At 42.6% G+C, this 20,680-nt stretch overlaps 1 protein-coding gene across 2 annotated transcripts in view; it reads left to right on the top strand.

The window, feature by feature from the left end:
* LOC311134700 (calcium-dependent secretion activator 2-like) overlaps positions 1–20,680 on the top strand; it is a 239,946-nt gene that overhangs the window by 151,083 nt on the left and 68,183 nt on the right. For both annotated transcript variants that reach the window (XM_084168466.1, XM_084168465.1), the window contains exons 14-17: positions 5,083–5,184; positions 6,400–6,463; positions 6,680–6,803; positions 6,998–7,098. In XM_084168466.1, coding sequence (XP_084024592.1) covers positions 5,083–5,184; positions 6,400–6,463; positions 6,680–6,803; positions 6,998–7,098 — 391 coding nt within the window. The remainder of the gene's footprint in view (positions 1–5,082; positions 5,185–6,399; positions 6,464–6,679; positions 6,804–6,997; positions 7,099–20,680) is intronic.

Raw genomic sequence — 20,680 nt, 5'->3', positions numbered from 1 at the left:
AATGGTGTCATCAATGGTGAGGGTGAGGTTGCCTATGAGGAGGTGTTTAAGAGAGGCAGGATTCAATGTGAGTCAGAGGTGGGTCTGATGAGGGATTTGGTGGTGATATAGATCTGGGTGTCATCGGCGTAGCAGTGGAAGTCGAGGTTGAAGTGGCGGAGGATCTGACCAAGAGGGAGGATGTAGATAATGAAGAGTAAGGGACCCAGCACAGAGCCCTGGGGGACACCCTGTGTGACAGCAGTGGAGTCAGAGGTATGGCCATTGAGGGAGATGTAGTGGGTCCGGTTGGTGAGGTATGATTGTAGCCAGGAGACTGCTGTGCCCTCAATACCCAGGCCCTCCAGTCTGGTGAGCAGGACTTGATGGCTCACCATGTCAAAGGTGGCACTCAGGTCGAGGAGAATAAGGATGTTGAGGGCACCAGCATCAGCAGAGGTTAGGAGGTCGTTGATGACTTTGAGGAGGGCAGTTTCAGTACTGTGGAGGGGGCAGAAACCTGACTGGAGGGGCTCAAATAGGTTATTGTTGAGGAGGTAGGTTTGTAGTTGGGAGGCAACAGTCCCTTCAAGAGTTTTGGGGAGGTTGGAGATGGGGCGATAGTTTTTGAGGATGGAGGTATCTAGTCCGGGCTTCTTTAAGATTGGGTAGAATCGGCTGTTTTGTAGTTGGAAGGGACAGTTCCATGGGCGAGGGAGAGATTGACAATGTGGCTGAGATATGGACAGAGAGCAGGCAGGCAGGCTTTGATGAGAACAGTGTGGAGAGGATCCAGGGAGTAGGGATGTGCACGGTTATTCGAATATAAGAATATCCGAACTGACGTTAGAAAATGGCGCTGACAGAATTTTGTTTTTTTGTGTGTTATTTCTTACATTATTACCACAGGAATTTCTTTGTGTTACTACATACAGCTGAAAATCACTTTTGGTTATCAGAGCGGCAGTAACTCACCAGCATTACGACCGGGAATACGACTTTTCCGAATTGGATCCTTTGTTCGTACCTCCCATGGCAATTGAACTGATTCCAGAGGCTGATCCAAAACACCGCTAGCGGAGAAGAGGTATTTGGAGTGGACTTCTTGTCCGACTCAGGAGTCACACACACCATCCACCGCTTCCGAGTATATTACTCGCTAATGCTCAGTCTCTGGATAATAAAGTAGACGAGCTCAGGGCGAGAATCTCCTTCCAGAGAGACATCAGGGATTGTAACATACTCTGTTTCACGGAAACATGGCTCTCTCGGGATATACTGTCTTTGTCCATATAGCCAGCTGGGTTCTCAGTATATCGCGTAGACAGAAATAAAATACTCTCTGGGAAGAAGAAAGGCGGGGGTGTTTGTTTCATGATTGACCACTCATGGTGTGATTGTGATAACATACAGGAACTCAAGTCCTTTTGTTCCCCCGACCTAGAATACCTCACAATCAAATGCCGACCATATTACCTCCCAAGAAGATTCTCTTTGGTTATAGTCACAGCCGTGTATATTCCCCCCCTCAAGCCGATACCACGAACTTCACTGGACTTTATGCAAACTGGAAACCACATATCCTGAGGCCGCATTTATTGTAGCTGGGGATTTTAACAAAGCAAATTTGAGGAAAACGCTACCGAAGTTCTATCAACACATTAACTGTAGTACTCGACCACTGCTACTCCAACCTCCGGGATGCCAACAAGGCCCTCCCCCGCCCTCCCTTCGGCAAATCTGATCACGACTCCATTTTGCTTCTCCCTTCCTATAGGCAGAAACTCAAACAGGAAGTACCCGTGCTAAAGACTATTCAACGCTGGTCTGACCAATTGGAATCCACGCTTCAAGATTGTTTTGATCACGCGGACTGGAATATGTTCCGGGTAGCCTCTGAGAATAACATTGACGAATACACGGATACGGTGACTGAGTTAAGAATACACGGATACGGTGACTGAGTTAATTAGGAAGTGTATAGGAGATGTTGTACCCACTGTGACTATTAAAACCTACCCTAAGCAGAAACCGTGGATAGATGGCAGCATTCACGCAAAACTGAAAGCGCGAACCACCGCATTTAACCATGGCAAGGTGACTGGGAATATGGCCGAATACAAACAGTGTAGTTATTCCCTCCATAGGGCAATCAAACAGGCAAAACGTCAGTATAGAGACAAAGTGGAGTCGCAATTCAACGGCTCAGACACAAGACATATGTGGCAGGGTCTACAGACAATCACGGACTGCAAAGGGAAAACCAGCCACGTCGCGGACACCGACATCTTGCTTCCGGACAAGCTAAACACCTTCTTCACCCACTGTGAGGATAACACAGCGCCACCGACGCGGTCCGCTACCACGGACTGTGGGCTCTCCTTCTCCGTGGCCAACGTAAGACATTTAAGCTTGTTAACCCTCGCAGGGCTGCCGGCCCAGACGGCATCCCTAGCCGCGTCCTCAGAGCATGCGCAGACCAGCTGGCTGGAGTGTTTACGGACATATTCAATCTCTCCCTATCCCAGTCTGCTGTCCCCACTTGCTTCAAGATGTCCACCATTGTTCCTGTACCCAAAAAAGCAAAGGTAACTCAACTAAATGACTATCGCCCCGTAGCACTCACTTCTGTCATCATGAAGTGCTTTGAGAGGCTAGTTAAGGATCATATCACCTCTACCTTACCTGACACCCTAGACCCACTTCAATTTGCTTACCGCCCCAATAGATCCACAGACGATGCAATCACCATCGCACTGCATACTGCCATATCCCATCTGGACAAGAGGAATACCTATGTAAGAATGCTGTTCATTGACTATAGCTCAGCATTCATCACCATAGTACCCTTCAAGCTCATCATTAAGCTTGGGGCCCTGGGTCTGAAACCCGCCCTGTGCAACTGGGTCCTGGACTTCTTGACGGGCCGCCCCCAGGTGGTGAAGGTAGGAAACAACACCTCCACTTCGCTGATCCTCAGTACAGGGGCCCCACAAGGGTGCGTGCTCAGCCCCCTCCTGTACTCCCTGTTCGCCACGACGCCTCCAACTCAATCATCAAGTTTGCAGATGACACAACAGTAGTAGGCCTGATTACCAACAATGACGAGACAGCCTACAGAGAGGAGGTGAAGGTCCTGGGAGTGTGGTGCCAGGAAAATAACCTCTCCCTCAATGTCGACAAAACAAAGGAGCTGATTGTGGACTTCAGGAAACAGCAGAGGGTGCACACCCCTATCCACATCGATGGGACCGCTGTGGAGCAGGTGGAAAGCTTCCTTCCTCGGCATACACATCACTGACGATCTGAAATGGTCCAGCCATACAGACAGTGTGGTGAAGAAGGTGCAACAGTGCCTCTTCAACCTCAGGAGGCTGAAGAAATTTGGCTTGGCACCTAAAACCCTCACAAACCTTTACAAGATGCACAATTGAGAGCATCCTGTCGGGCTGTATCACCACCTGGTACGGCAACTGCACCACCCGCAACCGCAACCGCAGGGCTCTCCAGAGGGTGGTGCGGTGTGCCCAACGCATCACCGGGGCCAAACTACCTGCCCTCCAGGACACCTACAGCACCCGATGTCACAGGAAGGCCAAAAAGATCATCAAGGACAACAACCACCCTAGCCACTGCCTGTTCACCCCACTATCATCCAGAAGGCGAGGTCAGTACAGGTGCATCAAAGCTGGGACCGAGAGACTGAAAAACAGCTTCTATCTCAAGGCCATCATACTGTTAAATAGCCATCACTAGGCGGCTTCCACCCGGTTACGTAACCCTGCACCTTAGAAGCTGCTGCCCCATATACATAGACTTGAAATCACTGGCCACTTTAATAATGTCACTCACTCTAATGTCACTGTGAATTGTGATATACTGCACTGTTGGAGCTAGAAACACAAGCATTTCACGACACCCGCAATAACATGTGTATGTGACAAATAACATTTGATTTGAAATACTTTTTGCGAGTGATAATTTAGTTTGGTCTATTTTAACACTGAAAAGTATTTTTCAAAATTAAATTAAAATATCCATGTGACATTGTTACATACAAGGGTATGCCATGATATTTCAAATTATTAATTTAATAAAACAACCTTTTAATGTAGTTTTATGACGTGCGCCCCATAAAAAGGCCGGTAGCCGACTGATAACCTTCACCTGTCGTGTAGCTTGTTGTGTAGCTTGTTGTTTATGTTGGCCAATCAAAGCGGCAAAGATGCTCAATGTGTAGCAAGTGGAGTGAGAGTTCACTAATGCAATGCAAGGTGGAAACTACGGAATTAGAAGGAGTAGGCTACAACGAGCAACCAACAGGTAGGCTGCTGTTTATCTGAATGGGTTGGGGAGAAAGCGCCGCATTTAGCCTCAATTAGCCTAGCAGGCTAGCTTCTCTAGGCTACTCCAGTCAGGACAGGCACTGTTATATTGGATGGTAAATAACATTGTGACTGCTACAAGTTAGGTAGTCTTGGCTGTAGCCGAGTTGTCTTGCACTCTCTCTCTCTTTCAGTCTTCTCGCTCCCATCTCATACACACCGACCCCTTCACAGCTGCAGCAATAGAGTGCCAGCCTCTCTCCCTCGCACAGCAGTGATCAGGTTAAAAACTGAAGTTTATAAAAACACATGTATTTTGAATATCCGGATATCCGCCCAAAATTCATGAGACTATTTGAATAGTGAAATTATTTCAAACCCCCATCCCTACCAGGGAGCAGACTTTAAAATGAATTATATATAGCTATTGATTCTTGAATATAACTTATAAATGCCTCATGACCTTAGTCCAACTGTCTAACCTCATCAGAACCCCAAATATACGCTTGTTTTATTCCATTGTTTGTAAACAATGTAATTGTAAACAAACACTGTATAGCTTCAAAACATGTTTAAAACTATAATTTTGATCTCGTTTATGGTCAGTCCTTGCATCCATAGCCCAGTCTATGAATTTGAGAGCGGTTAGTTTTCTCCAACCCCATCCCTAAGGCATTTACCCAAAAAGTTGACAGGGTAGCCGCTTTGTTGTTGTTTGAACTGCAGATTGCCCCTTTAATGAAACGCTCATCAAACATTTGTGTGTGGGTTTTTTCAGGCCGGATGGAATGGGCACAGTGACTGAGGAAGAGAGAGAACAGTTTGAGGACATAAGAGGCCGTCTCCTGAGTCTATTGGACAACCAGATCATCCATTTTAGGTACTACTTCCTCTAAGATTGACATGATTACAAACGATGGTATGTAGACTTCATAACATTTGTCAGTAATGCACTAGTAACTGAGTATAAATAAGAACTTTCAACACATTTAAACATGTGCGAAATATTGTATATTGGATTCTTGGTCAAGACACAACCCTAATTGCTCCAGGGTCGCCTTTGATAATGGCAGACCCTGGCCGTGACCCCAGGAGAGTTGGGATACGAACAAAAAAAACATTTCCAATTCATACATGCGTATCAATACACACTTGAAATAGGAAAACTATAAGCACCCACCAAATTATTATTATTGTTATTATCTGTGAGCTGCTATTCACAATTATTGTGTTGTATGGCCTTATTGTCAGGGCCATGGAAACAGATCCAGACCTTGAAGGATGGTTTGTTCAACGCCTGTGAAGGGCCCCTCCATCTGGTCCCAAGGGGGAGAGAGGGTAGATGGGGACAAGGAGTTAGTAGGGGGCTGTTGAAAGCAGCGGGAGTCAATAGCAATACTCCTCAACGACAGGCTAATGGCAGTAAACAATAGCCTAGACAATGTTGGGATTATGCTAATATGCAGCAGACAGAAGCGGGGTGCATATAGTTCAGGATTAAGGGGGACCACAGCGAAGTTGATTAAGGGCTATAAGAGTCGTTTGGTAATTCCTCACCACGCACTAAGAAGGGACATGTTTGACAGGGACCACCTCAAATCCCCTTAAAATATGATATCCACATTTGGGAGAGATATTGGCCTGTAGTTCAGCATCTATTTGCTTGTTTCCAGTCCATTATTACAGGAGAAATCAAGATCACCAGTCCCAAGAGCCATACAGGCAATACACGTGTGGTCATGGTCATTTGCCTCCCACTTCTGACCTCTACTTTGTTAAGGGCTAGCATTTCAATATTAGCTCACACCTGTTGTTTACGAAGCATGTGACAAATACAATTTGACTTGATTTTGATCACCCACAGTTTGACCTAGTGTACATAAGATTTTATTTGATATGATTTTGATTACGCACAGTTTGACCTAGATATTTGTGCCGGTCATTGTCTAATCAAAGAATGCAGTAGGCTATAGTCAATAGACAGTTTCTGTGCAATGTAGTGCATTTGCGTCCTTTCATACATCAAGCATTCCCACAGTATCGTTCTTGAAAATGATGGTGTAGATGCGATGTCCACTCACACTTGTATCCACAGGTACTGTTTCCCCTTTGGACGACCAGATGGGGCCCTCAAAGCGACACTCGCCCTGCTAGAAAGGGTATGTTGTGCTGGAAAAGCTATGTCTGCCGTCTAAGTCTGTTGTTATTCTTTTGAGTCTACATTGTATCTGTATTCTTCATACTGCAGACGTTTGTGTAGACAAGAATGTGTTGGGATATCCTTGTGGCCTTCCACTAAAACAGGTTTTTGGTCACTCTTGTAAAGTTTTGTTGTGTTTGGCATTAGGCTTATGACTGTGTTTGGTTAATTCTAGGTTTTGATGATGGACATCACCACACCGGTTCCTCCTGATGAGATTAAGATGGTGGTCCAGAAATGTCTGGAGAAAGCTGCCCTTATCAACTACTCCCAGCAGACCGAATACGCTCAGATCGAGGGTATGTGCAAGCCCGGCTCACGTCTGGTGATATTACTGTGCCGTATTTCACTGTCATGTCTCTGTGTTTGACTTTGTTAAAGTATAAGGTTTGTCAGTGTTCCTAATACAGTATACAGGCTGCCAGTTAGTCTTTAAGTGTATCTGTGTGCTAGTGTCACAGTGCTGGCATGTTTGTCTGTGCTAATGTAACAGCTGATGCTCAGGCTGCCCCGGAGAAGAGGTTGGAGGACATGATGCGACTAGGAGAACTTTGTATTGAAGTCCTGCAGCAGAATGATGAGCACCATTCAGAGGTAGGACCATTCCGCCAGACTAACAGCATCACCCTCAAAACACACACACACACCTTTACAAACTCTATGTGCACCAGGGTTGGGGTCAAATGAAATTCAAATGGCTTATTTATTATACACATCACCATAGTATTGTTTATTTTGACGTCATGTATGGTTACCAATACCATTTAGCATAAGGTTTAAACATTTGATTTTTTAAACAAACTGTCCTAAAATAATTTAAAATAATATTGAAATCATGTTGTGGGTTGTCTATAATAATTATTATCCCACAGCATTGTTGAATTCTCATTTCTGATTGGCTAAAAGGGCATTCTAGAGTGAGTATCACACGTAGATATCTTTTTATATATAACAAAACATACATTTCCTAGAATGCATTAGATCAAACAGTATGGAAGGGAACAATCTAACATCTCATGACAAAGAAAAATACAATTTGACATCTTTGATTTATAACCAAACTAATATTTGAAATGGTATTTGTATTCTTTATATTAATAAGTGGCATATCCTTTTGATAAAATATTTGTCAAATGAATGAGACTTTCATGTCTCAGTTGAATTGCTTTGAATTGCTTTGAATTCAATTCTACTTCCTTCAATTCATATTCAATTCAAGTTCCGCTTCATGTGGGGTTAGGCCAATTCAAATTCATTGTTTGAATTAAATTAAATTCAGAAATGTCAAATTGACACAAACCCTGATGTGCACAGAGCTTTAGCTTCACAACGCTTACCATAGTGTACTCAGTAACAGTGCATTCAGAAAGTATTCATACCCCTTGACTTATTCCACATTCTGTTGTTTTACAGCCTGAACTCAAAATGGATTAAATATATATATTTTTTGCACTCATCTACACACAATACCCCATGATGACAAAGTGAAAACAAAACGCACATTTATTGAAAATGAAATAAAGAAATATCTCTTTTACATACGTATTCACACCCCTGAGTCGATACTTTGTAAAAGCACCTTTGGCAGCGATTACAGCTTTGAGTCGTCTTGGGTATGTCTGTATCAGCTTTGCACATCTGGATTTTAGGATTTTCTCCCATTCTCCCATGCAGATTTTATCAAGCTCTGTTAAGTTAGATGAGGAGCGGCGGTGAACTGCAATCTTCAAGTCTTTCCACAGATTTTCAATGGGATTCAAGTCTGGGCTTTGGTTGGGCCACTCAAGGACTTTCACATGTTTGTCCTGAAGCCATTCCAGCATTGCTTTGGCTGTATGCTTGGGGTGATTGTCCTGTTGGAACGTAAATCTTCAAGGATTTGCCTGTATTTGGCTCCATTCATTGTGCCCTCTATCCTTACCAGTCTTCCAGTCCCTGCTGCTGAAAAGCATCCCCATAGCATGATGCTGCCACCACCATGCTTCATGGTAGGGATGGTGTTAGATGGGTGATGAGCTGTGCCTGGTTTTCTCCAGGCATAGCGCTTTGCGTTCAGGCCATAGAGTAAAATGTTTGTCTCATCAGACCACAGAATCGGTTGCTCTCAGTGTTTCACGTGCCTTTTTGCAAACTCCAGGCGTGCTGTCATGTGCCTTTTTCTCAGGAGTGGCATCCGTCTGGCCAATCTCCCATAAAGCCCAGATTGGCGAAGTGCTGTAGGGACTGTTGTCAGAGTGGTCATTGGGTTCTTGGTCACCTGCCTGACCAAGGGACTTCTTGCCCGGTTGCTCAGTTTGGTCGGACAGCCAGCACTGTCAACTGTGGGACCTTATATAGACAGGTGTGTTTCTTTCTAAATCATGTCCAAACAATTACATTAGCCACAGATGCACCTGAGCTCAATTTGGAGTGTCATAGCAAACTAGTGTTAATACTTATGTACATTTTATTTTCATTATGGGGTACTGTGTAGCAGTGGAGGCTGCTGAGGGGAGAACGGCACATAACAATGGGCGGAACGGCGCTAATGGAATGGCATCAAACACCTGGAAACCATGTGTTTGATGTATTTGATACCATTCCACTGATTCCGCTCCAGTCATTACCACAATCCCGTTCTCTCCAATTAAGGTGCCACCAACCTCCTGTGGTGTGTAGATGGGTGAGAAAAAAATTGATTGAATCCATCTTAAATTCAGGCTGTAACACAACAAAATGTGGAATAAGTCAATGGGTATGAATACTTTCTGACGTCACAAAACATAGTATACAGATCAGAAAGAAAGGATTTGTTCATGCAAATGTCTCTAATCTCAGCAAAGTGACTTTCAACAATGCAGAATATTATTTTGCAGTCAGTATATGCCTCCTCCAATGCCTTGGTTACTTTAATAACACAACAACTTAACTCTTGTCACAGATAAATATTTCAGTTGAAATGCAACCTTAAATGCTGTATTGGTTTCTATTTTTTAATGATTCTTGACCGTGCCACACCAGAAGGCATTGCTTGATAATTTCACTAAGAACTTGTGACCACTTATTGTGGTGATGCCCATTCCTATCCTGTGTCTGTGATGGCCGCTGTTTGCCAAAGTGGAAGATGATACATCAAGTGCCAACACTGTAGTAATGCTTCCAGCGAGAATAGATCAAAACAACGCCCACGGCCCATACGCACACGTCACTCTTATGGTACGGTGTAAAACTGATCAATCATAGGTGTTGCGACATCCACGAACACCATGCATTTGCCTAATAAGTGGCAGCGCGGATTCAGACATCTGTTTCTGAGCGACAAAGCTATTTATAACTGGCTGCAAATCTTGGGCTGTCACGACCACACATGAGATAAGGTCCTTCTTTGTGGCTGGAGCTTGGCGCTGGAGAGTTTGGTGGGAGGCCGGCCACGTTGGCGCATCCCACGCACTGTCAAAGGCAAAACGTTGAATTAAGATTGCTTTCCATGTTTTCGGCATTTGTGTAAATCAAACCGATGATGACCCTCTTCAGTATTTTATGGTAAGTGAAAAATCCAGAGATGCCCTCACTTTCTATCATTTCTGTCTTTCTCTTTCCCTCTTTTTCTAATATGAATTGGAAAGGGAGGAGAGGTAAGTTTGTCTAGAACTAGTAGATATATGGAGGCTTAAATATCCTGATCTAGTGAGATATACAGTGGGGAGAACAAGTATTTGATACATTTTGCAGGTTTTCCTACTTACAAAGCATGTAGAGGTCTGTAATTTTTATCATAGGTACACCTCAACTGTGAGAGACGGAATCTAAAAAATCCAGAAAATCACATTGTATGATTTTTAAGAAATTAATTTACATTTTATTGCATGACATAAGTATTTGATACATCAGAAAAGCAGAACTTAATATTTGGTACAGAAACCTTTGTTTGCAATTACAGAGATCATACGTTTCCTATAGGTCTTGACCAGGTTTGCACACACTGCAGCAGGGATTTTGGCCCACTCCTCCATACAGACCTTATCCAGATCCTTTAGGTTTCGGGGCTGTCGCTGGGCAATACGGACTTTCAGCTCCCTCCAAAGATTTTCTATTGGGTTCAGGTCTGGAGACTGGCTAGGCTGGAGTCTGTTTGATTGAGTGTGTGGACAGGTGTCTTTTATACAGGTAACGAGTTCAAACAGGTGCAGTTAATACAGGTAATGAGTGGAGAACAGGAGGGCTTCTTAAAGAAAAACTAACAGGTCTGTGAGAGCCGGAATTCTTACTGGTTGGTAGGTGATCAAATATTTATGTCATGCAATGAAATGCAAATTAATTACTTAAAAATCATACAATGTGATTTTCTGGATTTTTGTGTACCTATGATAAAAATTACAGACCTCTACATGCTTTGTAAGTAGGAAAACCTGCAAAATCGGCAGTGTATCAAATACTTGTTCTCCCCACTGTACATGGCGGAGACTCAATCAAGCTAGTCGTTTTGACTTCTTTCTTATGTCATTCTCGTTGGCACCAAAAGTTTAAAAAGTGTTGATAGGGGACAGAATGCAGTCGGACCATCATATAATTGGCATATACATTACTCTTACTGAATTTCCACGTGGGCGAGGATATTGGAAATGTAATCAAAGCCTATTGGATGATAACTTGTTTTTAACTAGGACAGAGGAATATATACAGTGGGGAAAAAAGTATTTAGTCAGCCACCAATTGTGCAAGTTCTCCCACTTAAAAAGATGAGAGAGGCCTGTAATTGTCATCATAGGTACACGTCAACTATGACAGACAAAATGAGATTTTTTTTCTCCAGAAAATCACATTGTAGGATTTTTTATGAATGTATTTGCAAATTATGGTGGAAAATAAGTATTTGGTCACCTACAAACAAGCAAGATTTCTGGCTCTCACAGACCTGTAACTTCTTCTTTAAGAGGCTCCTCTGTCCTCCACTCGTTACCTGTATTAATGGCACCTGTTTGAACTTGTTATCAGTATAAAAGACACCTGCCCACAACCTCAAACAGTCACACTCCAAACTCCACTATGGCCAAGACCAAAGAGCTGTCAAAGGACACCAGAAACAAAATTGTAGACCTGCACCAGGCTGGGAAGACTGAATCTGCAATAGGTAAGCAGCTTGGTTTGAAGAAATCAACTGTGGGAGCAATTATTAGGAAATGGAAGACATACAAGACCACTGATAATCTCCCTCGATCTGGGGCTCCACGCAAGATCTCACCCCGTGGGGTCAAAATGATCACAAGAACGGTGAGCAAAAATCCCAGAACCACACGGGGGGACCTAGTGGATGACCTGCAGAGAGCTGGGACCAAAGTAACAAAGCCTACCATCAGTAACACACTACGCCGCCAGGGACTCAAATCCTGCAGTGCCAGACGTGTCCCCCTGCTTAAGCCAGTACATGTCCAGGCCCGTCTGAAGTTTGCTAGAGTGCATTTGGATGATCCAGAAGAGGATTGGGAGAATGTCATATGGTCAGATGAAACCAAAATAGAACTTTTTGGTAAAAACTCAACTCGTCGTGTTTGGAGGACAAAGAATGCTGAGTTGCATCCAAAGAACACCATACCTACTGTGAAGCATGGGGGTGGAAACATCATGCTTTGGGGCTGTTTTTCTGCCAAGGGACCAGGACGACTGATAAAGGAAAGAATTAATGGGGCCATGTATCGTGAGATTTTGAGTGAAAACCTCCTTCCATCAGCAAGGGCATTGAAGATGAAACGTGGCTGGGTCTTTCAGCATGACAATGATCCCAAACACACCGCCCGGGCAACGAAGGAGTGGCTTCGTAAGAAGCATTTCAAGGTCCTGGAGTGGCCTAGCCAGTCTCCAGATCTCAACCCCATAGAAAATCTTTGGAGGGAGTTGAAAGTCTGTGTTGCCCAGCGACAGCCCCAAAACATCACTGCTCTAGAGGAGATCTGCATGGAGGAATGGGCCAAAATACCAGCAACAGTGTGTGAAAACCTTGTGAAGACATACAGAAAACGTTTGACCTGTGTCATTGCCAACAAAGGGTATATAACAAAGCTTTGTTATTGACCAAATACTTATTTTCCACCATAATTTGCAAATAAATTCATAAAAAATCCTACAATGTGATTTTCTGGAATTTTTTTTCTCATTTTGTCTGTCATAGTTGACGTGTACCTATGATGAAAATTACAGGCCTCTCAAATCTTTTTAAGTGTGAGAACTTGCACAATTGGTGGCTGACTAAATACTTTTTTCCCCCACTGTAACTGATTTTTTCCGACATAACATAGGTACAGCAAATCCCCTTATTGTATGGGACACCTTTAAATGTGCCTTTAGAGGCCATGCAATTAAGTACTAATCTAAAAAACAAAAGCAATTTAGGTCAAAAGAGTCCATACTAACAAAGGAAATAAAAGGAGTAACAGAACAGATAGATAGTAATAAAAACTGTAACATAGAGGCTCAGAATAAATTAGAGGAAAAACTAAAAGAAATGGAGAAACTTATTCAAGAAAGATCAAGTGTAATATATTATAAAAAATAAAGCAAACTGGATGGAAATGGGGGAAAATGCACCAAATTATTTTTTAATCTTCAACATAGGAATGCTACCAAAAATAATTTACTGAAACTGGTTAAAAATGACTGAGTCACCCATGATTCACCAAATTATATTTTGAAGGCGGAAACAAAGTACTTTAAGCATATGTTTTGGTTTCAGGCGCCTCCATCTCCTCTAACTGAAGCTAATTGTAGAGATTTTTTTTCTATTGATAATGTAAACTGAACAGCCATACAGAAAGACTCATGTGAAGGTGAAATTACAGAGGAGGAACTTCTGGATGCAATTAAATAATTTAAGTCAGAGAAAACTCCAGGGTTGGATGGCATACCAGTCTAGGTATACCAAACCTTTTTTGATATACTCAGAGGACCGTTATTAGCATGTTTTAACCACTCCTATGTAAATGGTAGATTATCAGACACTCAAGAAGAAGGTCTGATTTCATTATTACTGAAACATTATACAAGTGGAAAATATAAAGATCCAGTCCATTAAAAAAATTGGAGGCCCCTTACACTTCAGTGTTGTGATGCAAAAATTCTACCAAAATGTATAGCGCATATAATTTAAAAGGTATTGTCGGACATTATTCATTCTAATCAGACAGGTTTTTTACATGGACGATACATTGGAGATAATATAAGGCAAGTACTGGAAACAATAGAACACTATGAAATATCTGGGAAACCAGGCCTGCTATTCATAGCAGACTTCGAAAAGGCATTTGATAAAGTACGACTGGGGTTTATATATAAATGCCTGGAGCATTTCAATTTTGGAGAATCTCTTAAAAATTGGGTTAAAATCATGTATAGTAACCCTAGGTGTAAAATAGTAAATACTGGCTATTTCTCAGAAAGTTTTAAACTGTCAAGAGGAGTGAAACAAGGTTGTCCACTATCGGCATATCTATTTATTATGGCCATCGAGATGTTAGCTATTAAAATCAGATCCAACAATAATATCAAGGGATTAGAAATCCAGGGCTTAAAAACAAAGGTGTCATTGTACGCTGATGATTCATGTTTTCTTTTAAATCCACAACTTGAATCCCTCCACAGCCTCATAGAGGATCTAGATACATTTTCTAACCTCTCTGGCCTACAACCAAATTATGTTAAATGTACTATATTACGTATTGGATCAATAAAAAATACAATTTTTACATTACCATGTAGTTTACCAATACAATGGTCTGATGGTGATGTGGATATACTCGGAATACATATCCCAAATGAAATTGATCTCACTCCAATACATTTTAATAGAAAGTTAGCAAAAATAGATAAGATCTTGCTACCATGGAAAGGTAAATACCTGTCAATTTGTGGAAAAATCACCCTGATTAACTCTTTAGTATTATCCCAGTTTACCTATTTGCTTATGGTCTTGCCTATGCCTAGCGAACATTTTTTTTTGATTATATGAGAAAAAAAGATTCCATTTTAGAACGGCAAGCCAGACAAAATTAAACGGGCCTATTTATATAATTAATATGAATTCGGAGGACAGAAATGATTAAATATTAAAGCATTAGACCTATCACTAAAAGCTTCAGTCATACAAAAGTTATACTTAAATCCGAACTGATTCTCTAGCAAATTAATAAGATTGTCTCACCCAATGTTCAAGAATGGCCTTTTTCCCTTTATTCAGATTACAACCTCTCACTTTCAGTTATTTGAAAAGGAAATAATCTCCCAAATATCACTATTTCTAAAACAAGCCAAAGAAAGTTGGTTGCAATTTCAATTTAATCCTCCAGAAACGACAGAACAAATAATGCAACAAATATTGTGGTTAAACTCAAAAATACTAATACCTTCTTTTTTTTTAGAAAAAATGTTTTTAAAAGGTATAATCTTCGTAAATGATATAATCTGTAGGACTGGTGGAGTTATGTCGCACATGCAGCTAACAAAAACATATGGAAATGTCTGCTCTACCCAAAATTACAAACAAATAATTTCAGCATTACCGCAAAAATGGAAGAGGAAAGTGGAAGGGGGAGAAAGTAAGGAACTTGTCTGTCGGCCTTGCATTAAAGAACATAAATGGTTAAAGGAAACTTTGATAAATAAAAAAGTATACCAGTTTCATTTAAGGACCAATGAATTGACAGCCGTCCCATATAGATTGCAAAATAGTTGGGAAGAGGTTTTTGACGTACCGATTCCATGGCATAATGTTTATGAACTTATACGCAAAACGACACCGGATTCAAAATTTAGAATTTTGCAATTGAAATTATTGTATAAAATTCTTGCTACCAATAGAATGTTATTTATATGGGGGATACAATCTTCCCAGCTCTGCAGATTTTGCTGCGAAGAGACAGAATCATTAGTCGTCCAGGTTCTGAGGCAGCAAAGCAAAAGCCTGGCGAAAACCAAACACTGCATTCCACAGTAAGAACATCATACCAAAGGTCAAGCATGGTGGTGGTGGTGTGATGGTTTGGGGATGCTTTGCTGCCTCAGGACCTGGACGACTTGCCTTAATAGAAGGAACCATGAATTCTGCTCTGTATCAGAGAATTCTACAGGAGTATGTCAGACCATCCGTCTGTGAGCTGAAGCTGAAGCGCAGCTGGGTCATGCAGCAAGACAATGATCCAAACCACACAATCAAGTCTACATGAAAATTGCTAAAAAGCAATAAATTGGAAGTTTTGGAATGGCCTAGTCAAAGTCCAGACCTAATCCCAATGGAGATGTTGTGGCAGGACTTGAAACAAGCAGTTCATGCTTGAAAACCCACACGTCACTGAGTTAAAGCAGTTCTGCATGGAAGAGTGGGCCAAAATTCCTCCACAGCGACGTGAGAGACTGATCAACAACTACAGGAAGCATTTGGTTGGAGTCATTGCAGCTAAAGGTGGCACAACCAGTTATTGAGTGTAAGGGGGCAATTACTTTTTCACACAGGGGAATTGGGTGTTGCATAACTTTGTTTATGAAATAAATATGTAATTGTTGTGTTATTTGTTCACTTATGTTCCCTTTATCTAATATTAGGTTTTGGTTGAAGATCTGCTAACATTCAGTATCACAAATATGCAAAAGTAGAGAAAATTAGAAAGGGGGCAAATACTTTTTCATAGCACTGTATGTATGTAGGTGTGTGTGTATGTACAGTCATGGCCAAAATTGTTGGCACCCCTGAAATTTTTCCAGAAAATGAAGTATTTCTCACAGAAAAGTATTGAAATTACACATGTTTTGCTATGCACATGTTTATTTCCTTTGTGTGTATTGGAATAACACAAAAAAAAACAGGAAAAAAGCAAATTTGACATAATTTCACACAAAACTAAAAAAATGGGCCGGACAAAGTTATTGGCACCCTTTCAAAATTGTGGATAAATAAGTTTGTTCCAAGCATGTGATGCTCCTTTAAACTCACCTGGGGCAAGTAACAGGTGTGGGCAATCTAAAAATCACACCTGAAAGCAGATAAAAAGGAGAGAAGTTGACTCAGTCTTTGCATTGTGTTTCTGTGTGTGCCACACTAAGCATGGAGAACAGAAAGAGGAAAAGAGAACTGTCTGAGGACTTGAGAACCAAAATTGTGGAAAAATATCAACAATCTCAAGGTTACAAGTCCATCTCCAGAGATCTAGATGTTCCTTTGTCCACAGTGCGCAACATGATCAAGAAGTTTGCAACCCATGGCACTGTAGCTAATCTCCCTGGACGTGGACGGAAGAGAAAAATTGATGAAAGGTTGCAACGCAGGATAGTCCGGATGGTGGATAAGCAGCCCCAAACAAGTTCCAAAGAAATTCAAGCTGTCCTGCAGGCTCAGGGTGCATCAGTGTCAGCGCGAACTATACGTCGAAATTTGAATGAAATGAAACGCTATGGCAGGAGACCCAGGAGGACCCCACTGCTGACACAGAGACATAAAAAAGCAAGACTACAGTTTGCCAAAATGTACATGAGTAAGCCAAATTCCTTCTGGGAGAACGTCTTATGGACAGATGAGACCAAGATAGAGCTTTTTGGTAAAGCACATCGTTCTACTGTTTACCGAAAATGTAATGAAGCCTTCAAAGAAAAGAACACAGTACCTACAGTCAAATATGGTGGAGGTTCAAAGATGTTTTGGGGTTGTTTTGCTGCCTCTGGCACTGGGTGCCTTGACTGTGTGCAAGGCATCATGAAATCTGAGGATTACCAAAGGATTTTGGGTCGCAATGTAGGGCCCAGTGTCAGAAAGCTGGGTTTGCGTCCGAGATCATGGGTCTTCCAGCAGGACAATGACCCCAAACATACTTCAAAAAGCACCCAGAAATGGATGGCAACAAAGCGCTGGAGAGTTCTGAAGTGGCCAGCAATGAGTCCAGATCTTAATCCCATTGAACACCTGTGGAGAGATCTTAAAATTGCTGTTGGGAAAAGGCACCCATCCAATATGAGAGACCTGGAGCAGTTTGCAAAAGAAGAGTGGTCCAAAATTCCGGGTGAGAGGTGTAAGAAGCTTATTGATGGTTATAGGAAGCGACTGATTTCAGTTATTTTTTCCAAAGGGTGTGCAACTAAATATTAAGTTAAGGGTGCCAATCATTTTGTCCGGCCCATTTTTTGAGTTTTGTGTGAAATTATGTCAAATTTGCTTTTTTCCTGTTTTTTTTGTGTTATTCCAATACACACAAAGGAAATAAACATGTGCATAGCAAAACATGTGTAATTTCAATACTTTTCTGTGAGAAATACTTCATTTTCTGGAAAAATTTCAGGGGTGCCAACAATTTTGGCCATGACTGTATGTATGTATGTATACATATATACACTGCTCAAAAAAATTAAGGGAACACTAAAATAACACATCCTAGATCTGAATGAATGAAATAATCTTATTGAATACTTTTTTCTTTACATAGTTGAATGTGCTGACAACAAAATCACACAAAAATTATCAATGGAAATCAAATTTATCAACCCATGGAGGTCTGGATTTGGAGTCACCCTCAAAATTAAAGTGGAAAATCACACTACAGGCTGATCCAACTTTGATGTAATGTCCTTAAAACAAGTCAAAATGAGGCTCAGTAGTGTGTGTGGCCTCCACGTGCCTGTATGACCTCCCTACAACGCCTGGGCATGCTCCTGATGAGGTGGCGGATGGTCTCCTGAGGGATCTCCTCCCAGACCTGGACTAAAGCATCCGCCAACTCCTGGACAGTCTGTGGTGCAACGTGGCGTTGGTGGATGGAGCGAGACATGATGTCCCAGATGTGCTCAATTGGATTCAGGTCTGGGGAACGGGCGGTCCATAGCATCAATGCCTTCCTCTTGCAGGAACTGCTGACACACTCCAGCCACATGAGGTCTAGCATTGTCTTGCATTAGGAGGAACCCAGGGCCAACCGCACCAGCATATGGTCTCACAAGGGGTCTGAGGATCTCATCTCGGTACCTAATGGCAGTCAGGCTACCTCTGGCGAGCACATGGAGGGCTGTGCAGCCCCCCAAAGAAATGCCACCCCACACCATGACTGACCCACTGCCAAACCGGTCATGCTGGAGGATGTTGCAGGCAGCAGAACGTTCTCCACGGCGTCTCCAGACTCTGTCACATGTGCTCAGTGTGAACCTGCTTTCATCTGTGAAGAGCACAAGGCGCCAGTGGCAAATTTGCCAATCTTGGGGTTCTCTGGCAAATGCCAAACGTCCTGCACGGTGTTGGGCTGTAAGCACAACCCCCACCTGTGGACGTCGGGCCCTCATACCACCCTCATGGAGTCTGTTTCTGACCGTTTGAGCAGACACATGCACATTTGTGGCCTGCTGGAGGTAATTTTGCAGGGCTCTGGCAGTGCTCCTCCTGCTCCTCCTTGCACAAAGGCGGAGGTAGCAGTCCTGCTGCTGGGTTGTTGCCCTCCTACGGCATCCTCCACGTCTCCTGATGTACTGGCCTGTCTCCTGGTAGCGCCTCCATGCTCTGGACACTACGCTGACAGACACAGCAAACCTTCTTGCCACAGCTCGCATTGATGTGCCATCCTGGATGAGCTGCACTACCTGAGCCACTTGTGTGGGTTGTAGACTCCGTCTCATGCTACCACTAGAGTGAAAACACCGCCAGCATTCAAAAGTGACCAAAACATCAGCCAGGAAGCATAGGAACTGAGAAGTGGTCTGTGGTCACCACCTGCAAAACCAGTCCTTTATTGGGCGTGTCTTGCTAATTGCCTATAATTTCCACCTGTTGTCTATTCCATTTGCACAACAGCATGTGAAATTTATTGTCAATCAGTGTTGCTTCCTAAGTGGACAGTTTGATTTCACAGAAGTGTGATTGGCTTGGAGTTACATTGTGTTGTTTAAGTGTTCCCTTTATTTTTTTGAGCAGTGTACAATCATGGTCAAAAGTTTTGAGAATGACACAAATACTAATTTTCACAAAGTCTGCTGCCTCAGTTTTGATGATGGCAATTTGCATATACTCCAGAATGTCATGAAGAGTGATCAGATGAATTGCAATTAATTGCAAAGGCCCTCTAAGCCATGAAAATGAACTTAACCCCCCAAAAAACATTTCCACTGCAATTCAGCCCTGCCACAAAAGCACCAGCTGCCATCATGTCAGTGATTCTCTCGTTAACACAGGTGAGAGTGTTGACGAGGACAAGGCTGGAGATCACTCTGTCATGCTGATTGAGTTAGAATAACAGACTGTAAGCTTTAAAAGGAGGGTGGTGTTGAAATCATTGTTCTTCCTCTGTTAACCATGGTTACCTGTAAGGAAACACGTGCCGTCATCATTACTTTGCACAAAAAGGGCTTCACAGGCAAGGATATTGCTGCTAGTAAGATTGCACCTAAATCAACTATTTTTTGGATCATCAAGAACTTCAAGGAGAGAGGTACAATTGTTGAGAAGAAGGCGTCAGGGCGCCCAAGAAAGTCCAACAAGCACCAGGACCATCTCCTAAAGTTGATTCAGCTGCGGGATCAGGGCACCACCAATGCAGAGCTTGCTCAGGAATGGCAGCAGGCAGGTGTGAGTGCATCTGCACGCACAGTGAGGCGAAGACTTTTGGAGGATGGCCTGGTGTCAAGAAGGGTAGCAAAGAAGCCACCTCTCTCCAGGAAAAACATCAGGCACAGACTGATATTCTGCAAAAGGTACAGGGATTGGACTGCTGAGGACTGGGGTAAAGTCATTTTCTCTGATGAATCCCCTTTCCATCAGTCCTGTGTCATGCCAACAGTAAAGCATCCTGAGACCATTCATGTGTGGGGTTGCTTCTCAGCCAAGGGAGTGGGCTCACTCACAATTTTGCCTAAGAACACAGCCATGAATACAGAATGGTACCAACACATCCTCTGAGAGCAACTTCTCCCAACCATCCAAGAACAGTTTGGTGACGAACAATGCCTTTTCCAGCTTGATGGAGCACCTTGCCATAAGGCAAAAGTGATAACTAAGTGGCTTGGGGAACAAAACATTGACATTTTTGGTCCATGGCCAGGAAACTCCCCAGACCTTAATCCCATTGAGAACTTGTGGTTGATCCTCAAGAGGCGGGTGGACAAACAAAAACCCACAAATTCTGACAAACTTAAGCATTGATTATGCAAGAATAGGCTGCCATCAGTCAGGATGTGTCCCAGAAGT

This window comes from Coregonus lavaretus (genome assembly GCF_964263955.1).
Source record: "Coregonus lavaretus genome assembly, chromosome: 9".
Classification (NCBI taxonomy): Eukaryota; Metazoa; Chordata; class Actinopteri; order Salmoniformes; family Salmonidae; genus Coregonus; species Coregonus lavaretus.
The sequence above is the reverse complement of the archived record's forward strand: the minus strand, read 5'-3'. Positions and strand labels throughout refer to the sequence as shown.